We start from the raw sequence: 11,268 nt of genomic DNA on the forward strand, positions 1-11,268 counted from the left end.
TTTTTTTTTCAAATAAGTAAAAAAATGCTAGATAACAAGCGCTTCCAGACAGTGGGATTCTAAATCGAAGGTTTCCGGGTATGAAGAATACGGCCTCGATTTGGACCTTTGTTACATGCATTTTCATGGTAGGTGGCGGTCCTATTCATATAACTAAGTATGGAAATATTTTCTCCTTGTAAAGGGGGCATTCTGTTAAAGGTTAGGAACCTATGTGAAAGAGCCCTAAAAACATTTTTAAGAATTGCTTTTTTTAATACAGGGACGTTTTGATAAAAAAAAGAACTCGTGTTACGAAAATATATTTTTAATACAATATAACAGTATCAATAGTGTATAACAATATTCTTAGTACTACATTTTGTTTTAGCATTTCGTTACGTATTTTATATATTTATTTTGTGAACCAGTTTAATTATTTAACAATTAACAGTCATTAAATTGAGTTTGATATGAAAACAATTACTTATGCCCAATTTCTCCAATACTCCTCGTCTTAGTCTAAATTTAAGACTTGAAGAAGCCACGATAAAATATGACAAATACCTATGCATGAAGCCGTTTCGATGAAATTAGGCATTAGTTAATAATATTTTGTGCTTGCAATACCATAGAGGTTAAAGCAGTCTTTTATTGAAAAAGCAATCAGTCAGTTGTGCACTGAAATTCCATTTAATAGGTAAAGTAATGCCATCTAGTGAGTAAGTTTCAAAACTTGAGTTTTAGGAAAACGTAATTTTGGTTTTAAAATATAAAATTAATTACATTGAACTATTTACTACTCGCAAATGTGTATCCGCCAAAAATAATAATTTTCAATCCCAATGGCACCCTGTTTTGGCAAAAAGGTTTCTGAAACCGAATTTTTAGAAAAAAAATGATCAAAACTTGGAATGTTCCACAAAAATAAGTACACAAAAGTATTGTCTTACGATTTAGTTAAATGCGTTGCTCTTATAACTAGATACATAGTAATATACAATAAATAATGTACAGTCACGTGTAAATACAATATAATATTTATGCTTACGACTGTACAATAACAATAGCAAGCCATCAAGAACTTTAAAAGGTAACTTTATAAATGTTACCATCAATATGGTCGAAACAAAATACACATAAACATATTTTTGTATATCACTCTCGATTCAATAAAGTTTCATCTTTCGATATACTTTCGACGAGAAAATGCATATACCGCAATAAATAAAGGCACTGATCTTAAAATATCAAATGAATAGAAAAGAGCTGACGATCGACTATATTACGGAATCCTAATCAGTCTTTTAGACTTCAGGAGACACAAATATGTATAGGTAATAATGCAAGCCGATTTCTTATATTATTTGTTATTAATCCAACGCCAGAAATAGATTTAGGCGAATATTGTATATATATATATATATATATATATATATATATATATATATATATATATATATATGTCTCTTTATATGCAGTAAACATGTCACTTGGGGGTAGACAATCCATTGAATGGAAAACCTCACAATTATTTTCCCTTTTCTGGAATATTTTTACTTCATCTATTCGATTTATTTAATATGCATTTATTATAGTTCCATAGATTTTATTCTTTCAAATTACAATTAACTAGCTGATATTGCTATATTAACGCAAAATATTTAACCGCACGCACATTTTGGTTTCAATCACAAAAAATCAATTTAAGTACTAAAATCAACAATCTTTTTTACAATATCGTACTGTTCAGCATAGAGGTTAAATCAAAGATGGCTTACGTACAAGACTAGACTAGTATAGTTCCCGGCGTTGTCTATCAGAGGGCGTCGTGGTCCTTCAACAGGTAGTGTCCGACGAGACGCTTCTGAATGTCGGTTACGCCGCCGTAGATCTGTGTGCCTCTGGCGTCCCTGAGAAATTATAAAACAATTAGTAGCTAGAATAGATGAAAATTCTGATAGGCTGGCTTACTATCATATGGGGTGGAAGGATATTTACTAAGAAGAGTGAGTCTCGACATCAAACATTACGGTTTTAAATAATAAAGTTGTTAGTCGATGCTAGGTGATGAACCAATTACGATTTCTGCTTCAAACGACTTCTTCTTCAACTTTGATTTACTCCTTTTAATATTACGAAAAAACATAAAAGAAGTTTGAAGCAGTGACTTATGGCTTTGATTTTATGCTACAACTTAATCTATTTTTACGTTCTGATCACTCACAGTTAAGACTACTAACGCCATCTAGTGAAAAACTGCAATCAGTTTTGATACGCGAAATATAAATGGATGATTTTTTATTACTTTAAACTAACTGAACTACGCTGCTCCGCTAGCTTATAATTTGGCGACTTAGGCTTATAAATCCATGTTTGCATTCAACTATCTCTATTCCTCATAGCAAATTTCATGACTTGATAAATCTTTTGACCGCTTAAGCCATACACATAGACATGACAGATAGACAAACTATCGCATTTATAATATTAAGTGTAGATATTCCCAAAAAATACAGTCAAATTACCTGTAATGTCTTTCAGCATCGTAGTCGGTAGACAGTCCCCTGCCGCCGAGTATTTGCACGCAGTGGTCGGCGACGGCGGCGGCGTTCCTGCCCGCGAGGTACTTGGCCATCGCGCTGTTCTTAGTGCTGAGGTCTGTGGCCGCGCGGTACGTGGCCATACGAGCCGTCTCCACTAGGATGCACATGTCTGTTAGACGATCCTGTTGAAAGAACAATAATGTTAATTAAGATAAGCATGTCACAGGACAGGAAAAAAGGGAGGCCGTTGCCCAGCAATGGGACATATAAAGAGCTAATAAAAAAAAGATAAGTCAAACCGAAAACGTAATTGGAGATGGGTGTCTAGTTAGTTAAGTATTTTTTTTGGCCGAAATTGCATCGTATTCCTCAAAAATTCGTTGTTTTCTATTAGGCTGGTTTCAGTTTGTTAAAAAATCTGGGTAAACAACACGATAAAGGCAGAAAATTTATGAAAATCCATTAACGTGTCTTTATTTATGTTCTAATATTTTTATAATAGGTAGGTATATGAATGAGGAGAGCTTACCTTGACGGACGGTAACCTGGCGAGTGACTTGCCGAACGCAACTCTTTCCTTAGCATAGTTGATAGCCGTGTCTAAAGCACTCTGGGCAATACCTGTGAGATACAAAGAAAGGAATTATAGTTATAGAATTAGCACATGCTTCTTCATTGTTGAAAGTCGAAGTAATTTTACTGTTAAGTTAAGCACGAGCAGCACTGAATTTAGCTTGATTAAGAAATCCTTTCATATAGATAAAAAAAATAAGTTTCAAATTAAAGCATAGAGCAAAAAAAATTTATCAAAAGAAATCATTATGCAAAATCAAAATCAAAATCAAATCATTTATTCATATAGGTCAAATGCTGACACTTATGATAGTCAATGATACAAAGAGTGAATTTACCGCCAGTTCGGAAGGTACGGCCAATGAGAAGAGCTGGCAAGAAACTCTTGGCCACTCTTTTTAATCGCCAAATGGTTTTAACAATATAATTATGTCTGGTATAAATCATTGATTATGTAAGGAGCTGCTACCAACACCACCGAAAACACTTTGATCATAAGATAAATGAAATTAAATCAATATAATATTAAGGTGCTAGTAAGCACGATAACAAGTGTATTGGAAGCATGCTGGGAGCATCTACCTACACAATGATAGTATTGCAATCATAAGAGGCATCTCAAGAGCATACTATGCAGATCTAATGGGGATGCATAAATGCTTAAGGCCTTTTAAGTACAGTAGAACTGTTATTGGCTACACATTTAGTTAAACTTGGAAATCAATTACACTAGCTATTAAATCAAAAAGTTCACACACATACCTACGGCATGAGCAGCAATACCAATCCTGGCCTGATCGAGCTGTCCCATAGCGATCTTGAAGCCCTGGCCCTCCCTGCCGATCATGTAGCTGGCGGGGATGCGCACCTCGTCCAACGTCACGTTGCACGCGGTCGCCGCCCTGGGGGACAAGCTTCAATTCTATTTTATAAGCCCCTTTTGTTCACTGGATAAATTGTATTGGTTGTATTTTTTGTGTTTGTGTACCTAATGTACCCAAAGTTCTACTAACCCTCGGTTACATTTAGCGATAGTTTTACTATTCAATAGCGCTTAAACTCATATAAAAAACGCTATCGAATAGATGAACTACCGCTAAATGTACTCAGAAACCGGGTGTAAATGAATTTAAATGAGCTTAAAATACAATCGATTTTATAGACACATCTTGTTATAAGCGTATACGTGCGCTCACGCACTTACACCAGTTACCATGCCATTGCCATGCATGAAAACGAGTAAAAAGCACAAATTGTATCCGGAAATTTAATTTCAGTATCTTCATGTTACGATCGCTGTTTTATAGCAATCTAGTCAGAAAAGCAGTTAACAACAACAGCTATTTTGTAAGTTCTTTTTAAGTGTATTTTTTTGAAAAATATTTTTCAGAGGAAATACAAAACATGTGTAAAGTAGTCATGGTGTTATAACATTCAATAATTTGTTAGTAGAACAATTTTAAACTATCTAAATCTTTTCTTATCCCACCCATGAGTTTATTTAAATGCTTAGTATTCTTATTGTTAAGCCATACTGGTTGTTTCCGATTTACGTCAATACAGCTAATCTTTTATCCAATAATTTACAATCTTAGAACTGATAACTTACGCATCACCAGATTATAAAATAGGTCCGTATCAGCACTTGAAACTTGAAATAATCTTATATTTTATTTCATTGACGCACTACTACTGAATCACGATACCCACAATTTGATATCATCATCAAAAAAATATACTTTGGACTACAATTCTACGTTTTTCACATTTACCAATATGTACCATTTATAGAATATAATATGGTGGTGAAATACACCCAGAGAGTGAGCCGGATAGATTCCGAATTTATGTCGAGTATGTGTAGAAATGTCAAGCAAAGGAAATGAATAAGTACACAATTCACCAATACTTTAGTTGCAAGCTTTCCAAAATCTGTTGAACTTTGAGGTCAATACTCTTTTTCATTCAACCAGCTATAGGCAGCTATGTTACCACGCATGCAGTGTTAATGTGTTACAACATAATATAGAGAACGACACCTACCTTACGCTCATGATCTTCTCCTTTTTGCCGCGGAATAGACCGTCCGATTCTATTGGTACTAGGAAACCTGGAAACGAGATGAAATACGTTAGTATTTTGTATGTTAGTGTCTTAATGTTTGGTCATGGGTCTCGTATAAATATTAAGAGGCGCTTTAGTCTACTTTGCTGGCCAAATAATAGCCTTGTACCTAATTTCTATTATCTATGAACAAGTCTTCTTTCTCAATTCAAGCATTAAAAATTCAACAAGGCGGTCAATAAATAATAAATAGCACACGAGATGTTCATAAAAACACTTTATATGTCAGTTATGCAAGCAAAGTCCAAACTCTTAACAACTCTCTATGAATGAAATCCATTTGAAATCAAAACCAAGATATCTTTACCAGAGTATAATGGCATGGCTAATAAAGCGCCGAGTTTTTAAGATACTATGTTTTTAAAAAAGTATTCAGAGGCGACGTAGATATAAAAACCATTTTTAAGTAGTTGTTTATACGAGGAAAAGCATGACCAGAATAAAAATCGCGTTATTATAACAAAACTTACAAGCCAATCCTTTATGTTTGAGCTCAGGGTCGACGGTCGCGAACACAGCCATGGCCGAGCCTTCGATGGCCGAAGTAACCCAGCTCTTCTTGCCACTAAGTACATAATGATCACCGTCTAATACTGCGCGGGTTCTGATACCGGCCACATCGGTACCTGCGCCTAAAAATAAGAAGAAAAAACGTTAGAAATGACATTTGATTTTCTTTTTTTTTTAATAGTATTTCTGCCCGTATAACTTTAGAAACCAAAGTTGTTTATAAATATAGAATAAGTAGGTACCTATGAATCGTGGTCATGCTGCGTTTTTTGCGATTTCAGTTATCTATGGTCGTAAAGATCAGTTGCATATTCAAAGCCCTCTTGAAATTGATCTTTGGTACTTTGCATGTTAAAGAAGGTTATTGAAATTTCAGTGTTTAGTTTGTATTGTTGCTTTTTTCGGGCATCAAATGACTTAACTGAATTTATCTTATTTTATACCCGTGACCATCAAATCAAATATTGTATTTTACTGACTCATGCCTACTAAACACAAATACTACGAGTATTATGATAAAACTCTTATCTTAGAACGAGGAGGTCGTGTGCCCAAAACACCCCATAAAATTAATCCTACACCTGTCCTTGAAACACCATAACTTACATTCATGGTGCAACGTTACCTACAGTAACGAAAGACCGAAATACTTGAATACAGATAGTGGACTCAATGCGGGCTGATAAGATAAATAATATGTTTATGCGACAGAACATAAGTCTCACTCTTATTATGTAAGGCGTAAGTAACTAAATCTATTGCCGCAGTCAGCAGTGTTTAGGGGAAGCGGCACCGCGAAAATTGTATAGTGGTTTCTGCATAATGCATGTAGACGCGAATCAGGCGCTATGTGCAGTCATATTAACAAAATTATTTCTAACCCCCGGTTTCTGAGGTACATTTAGCGGTAGTTCATCTATTCAATACCATTTAAACTCATAATTAAAAAACAGTTTGAATACATAAACTACCGCCAAATGTGCCTCAGAAACTGGGCATAAGTTGTGTACATTACACGACCTTAATACTCGGCCTTAGTTATCAGAAAGTAAAGCCTATTTTTCATTATCATATTTTCAAATCGAAATGTTATGAAAAGGAATATCTGCTGTTCTTTAAATACTTTAACTATTGCTAGTACTTTATGAAGTAATAATTAAGTTACCTGGTTCACTCAAAGCGAAGCACCCAATAGATCCTTTAGTAAAGCTATCCAGGAACAATTTCTTCTGTTCTTCTGAGCCCTTCTCGTTCACGAGGTTGGCGTACAAGAAGTTATGAATCGACAGTATCATGCCCGTACTGGCACAGCCGCGGGAGATCTCTTCCACAGCTAACGCGAGAGATAGGTAGTCGAGTTCCAAACCGCCATGCTCCTTGGCAACGCATGCTCCCATAAGACCGAGGTCTGTCAGTTTCTTTATCTGAAAGTGATGAAGGAAGATTTTAAAGTGAACTTGTTTTATACATGTAAGTATGAAGGAAGATTTATTTACGAAACGGACTAGAACATCCGTATTTTATTTCAAGTCTTATAAACCCATCGACTACTGAGTAACATAGTAACTTTTTATTTAACCTAGAAATTAAACCTAGAAACTCGTGTTACTCGTAATTCAAAATGATATACACAAAATGTTCAACCACAGCGGTATTTGACTTAGTAACAATCAAGCTACAAAGTTTGCTCTAAGATGTAAAGAGGAAACTAGGTTTTCTAACAGATACACTATAGGTATAATCTATAACATCTGGGCGGGGGCTAAATGGCAACCTGCAGTATCAGAGTTTTCAAAAGTATCAGGCGTAACCAAAGAGTCAGAACTTTAAGTCAGTAAACGTCAGACACCAATCATAAGAAAAGATAATGGGTGCATTAAGTGCAAGATCAAAGTCGTATCACCAGTACTCTCATGTCCTGTCAAATTTTGTTATGATCTTTTGCATCGCAACTGCATCACAAGGTTGAATATTTTATCACCGATACCAAAAACCTTAAGCTAATCAGTTCTATGACATCATAAAGATCAACATGTGGACAGAAGAGTGAAAAAATCTATTTGTAGTTAGTGTTTTTCATAACTCAGCATGATTCTGCATTTTTGAGAACAAATAGAAACTTGGTTTAGTTAGGAATAAATCTGGTACTAAGTTGCCTTGTTTACGGATAGTATTGATAAGTTAGAGATAAGTGGGCTATTTGACCAATGTCTGCTATTATAATCCACTAATAAGTACTAATTGCTTTAGCTTGTATTGCGTTATCATCTACAGCAATAGGTGGTAGTAATAAAGTCCAACAATAGACAGCCGTATATTTCAGGTTCGCGGCTGCGGAGGCATACAAATTAAGAATATCGGTAGCTCGTAGGCTGATGCGGCTGACGGTGGTCTGTTTGGTACATCGAGTTTTTAATTACAATCTTGATTAATTGTGCATGCCAAGGCTACCTACTAAGTCGTTAGACTATAACACATTAAATGTTATTTTTATAAATGCCGATAGCCGACCAGAAATTTAAGAAGACTGCAGCGTTTCGTTACATTTCATGAAGCCTCTAGAGTTAATTGTAGTCCTCATTCGTCGACGAATTATTGTGTAAGAAAATAATGAAATCACGTAAAACATTAACAAATAATTTGAAGATTTTCTATTGTCTTCATAATATATCGCCTAGAGGATCCGTTTCTTGAACAGAACTTAGGCCATAATAAATTTGATATAGGACAATCGGGAATCAGATGGTAGCTTGCTTTTAATGAAATGTAAACTGCGTCTACTATTTACATACTAAGAATAGAATGTTTATTCTGCTTTTACAGTAATACATTTCGTCACACAAGATTTAAATATTCATCCTATCGTATTAAACGCTTGCCGATTGTAAATACTACGCACATGACCTCTTTGAAGGACGTCACTGATAAGATTTATGTATGGGCCACTCATTGGGTTCACTAAAGGGACTTCCGATGCGATGGCATTACAAAACCAGTATTTTTTAAAACTAACTTTATAAAATTCTATGAAAACAGCCCAAGTTGCCAGTATCTATTTGCAAAATAATTTCATCTTTTGAAACGAAAAAAATAAAAGTCTATAGCCTAGCCTCAAAGTCTAGGTAAATGTAAGTCAAAGATTAATAACTAAAACAGGAAAAAACATTCAAGTTTACTATCAAGACAACATTATACTTGATATTAACCTTACCTATATTATGATAATGATAACAAAATACTGTTATGTTATATCTGTGTTTTTTATATTATACATTAGGTTAAATATTAAGCAAAATAATCTTGAATTAAATAATCAATAAGTATTTTAAGAAACTTATCTAATAACAATGTAAAGACATCATTTATTTAATTACTAAGAAATTACTGGGAAAATAAATTATATTTTATTAAGTTAGATAACTGATATTTTTTATTTAAGTTAATAATTTTTAAAGTATAGAGCACTCAATACTAGGAAATCTAGAAAGAAATGTGGTATAGCATTAAAGAAAGAAAACATTTCTACACAGGTAAAGTGAGTCACAGGCCAGGATCAGAGATCAGAGCAAATCTTTTATAAAAAAAGTTAATACTATAGAGAGACCACCACATAATATGTTAATACCTACTTGCAGGCAACCTTTTTATACACACAATGCATGCAGTTGACATACATATACAATTGAAAATTCAAAAAGTAGACATGTTTTTAAAACACTACATTATTGCATAATCTTTATATTTTTATATTTTTTATTTTTTAAACATTTTAACGCTTGTCTTAATTACTTAAGTGATTAAGTAAACGGTCAGAATGTTAGTAACATGATAAAATTGTGTATGGATGTGAATGAGGCAAGGGAAGTTTGTAAAGATCATACCAAGTAGCATTCTTAGGTACAACTACCCTATGGGCAAAAGGCATTATTTTATTTATTATGTATGTATAACTAAATTATTTACAATCTTTTGTTACATTTGTTTAACAATGGGTGGGTGTGATTGACTCAACGTAAATTGTCACTGCTGTGACGTTACATAATTTGCATAATGAATGTACAAAAAGTGAACAATATGCATGCCGAATATGAAAGTTGTTTACAAAGTGACTGTGGTCAACTTTCCAAATATAGTCATGCAAATTGTGGGACAATAAAATAAGACTTTAAGGGTTGAGTTGATGCAATTCAAACTTTAGTAAGTTATCTACTGTTTTAAAATACTAAAAGACAAGAAATGCGATAAAGTTGTTAATAGTTCTTCACAATATTGCATAGGAGTAGCATATTAACATACATGTAGATAGAATTAAAAGTACTTCTTAAACAAGGGATAGATAGAGGACCCTTCGGCAGACAATGTGTTTAATAAAATATTCTTTAATGCCTCATCTAGTGATCTGGATGAAATGTATGTCTACTTACATATTCAAATGGGAAGCGTCCCTCAGTATCGAGCCTGGCTGCATTAGGCTTCAGGTGTTCATTAGCAAAGTTCCTAGCCAGCTCCTGTATAGCGGCCTGCTGTTCTGTCAGCTTGCATGAGAAGGCACGACTTTGGACGGACAATGTCTTCATACATTGTAATGAGTATACTGAAAAGAGGTTTTATTATTAGATAAATTAATACTTTTGATAAAAAGTTTAGGCAGTGTGGTTGGTCATGGCTAGTTATGCTGAAATTGGCTATTAATGAAAAATGTAGAAATACTGTTTATAAATTTTACATTATTATGGGGAATTAAAACATGAGCAAACAAAAAATTTACCAATTAGTGTGAGTTTTAAAAGATATAGTAAGTCACAGAATATTACGAGTTTGGTATAAACAGGTAAAACAGTGGACCTTGTATGCCTAAAACCGTCGTTAACATAATCACAGGCTTATCTACAAACAATGGACGAACACATTATTCCGAAAATTTACATTTTAATAATTTACTTACCACTCAATTTGGAAGACCTAAGAAGTGCGCCCGTAGCCATTTTAATGCAGATAACAACTGATGTTATATCACCGAAAACAGTAAAACACACGAACACACTTGACACTCGAATTACGATATAAACGATAATGATAAACCAAACAACAAGGTCACACAAACATACTTCCAAAACCGGTCTCCAAAAACGTGTCACACTCCTCGTTATAATTTGTGCAAATTGCACTAAAAGTACAAATTAATAATTTGTGACTACCCAGCAGCGGCAGTGTATATTATTTGATATACCGCCTAAATAAGACTAGTATTTAAAGAATATTTAGAGTTTATAATTTAGTTTTCTTGGGATTAGGCCCAATATTTCCCAAAATAACTAAATATTTACAGTGATGGAATTTTGAACCTTATTCCATTGAAATAAGACCAAAGCTTATAACTGTCATCTGTTCTGTTTGTCAACATTGACAAGTGATAAGAATTCTGGCATAATATATTTCGTTCATAATCTTATCATTTTGTGATACAAAGCATAGTATGAATGAATCGGAACGTAATTGTTGGAAACGTTTGACAGAATAATATATTGTCAATGTC

At 33.9% G+C, this 11,268-nt stretch overlaps 1 protein-coding gene across 2 annotated transcripts; it reads right to left on the bottom strand.

The window, feature by feature from the left end:
- Positions 1 to 1,444: 1,444 nt before the first annotated feature.
- Positions 1,445 to 11,056, bottom strand: LOC142975098 (short-chain specific acyl-CoA dehydrogenase, mitochondrial-like). Of its 2 annotated transcripts, none has more exons than XM_076117767.1 (9): positions 10,678 to 11,056; positions 10,157 to 10,326; positions 6,898 to 7,156; positions 5,693 to 5,854; positions 5,142 to 5,208; positions 3,861 to 4,012; positions 3,055 to 3,146; positions 2,508 to 2,707; positions 1,445 to 1,892 (listed from the first exon to the last, which is right to left on the bottom strand). In XM_076117767.1, exons 1-9 carry the CDS (start codon positions 10,715 to 10,717, stop codon positions 1,799 to 1,801), a joined length of 1,236 nt encoding a protein of 411 aa, XP_075973882.1. In that variant the 5' UTR covers positions 10,718 to 11,056; the 3' UTR covers positions 1,445 to 1,798. The 2 variants fall into 2 exon arrangements, with proteins under 2 accessions (XP_075973882.1, XP_075973884.1); XM_076117769.1 differs by having other exon boundaries at positions 3,861 to 4,000; positions 10,678 to 11,055.
- Positions 11,057 to 11,268: the final 212 nt, after the last annotated feature.

Source organism: Anticarsia gemmatalis, chromosome 8, assembly GCF_050436995.1.
Source record: "Anticarsia gemmatalis isolate Benzon Research Colony breed Stoneville strain chromosome 8, ilAntGemm2 primary, whole genome shotgun sequence".
In the NCBI taxonomy this organism is placed as follows: domain Eukaryota; kingdom Metazoa; phylum Arthropoda; class Insecta; order Lepidoptera; family Erebidae; genus Anticarsia; species Anticarsia gemmatalis.

Bases quoted from the DNA above. Each gene is read 5' to 3' on its own strand.
- LOC142975098 (XM_076117767.1), bottom strand. From the start codon at position 10,717: ATGGCTACGGGCGCACTTCTTAGGTCTTCCAAATTGAGTG. The intron at 5,855-6,897 runs GTAACTTAATTA...TCTTATTTTTAG, and splicing joins CTTCGCTTTGAGTGAACCAG to GCGCAGGTACCGATGTGGCC. The intron at 4,013-5,141 runs GTAGGTGTCGTT...ATAGAATTGAAG, and splicing joins GAGAAGATCATGAGCGTAAG to CTTGTCCCCCAGGGCGGCGA.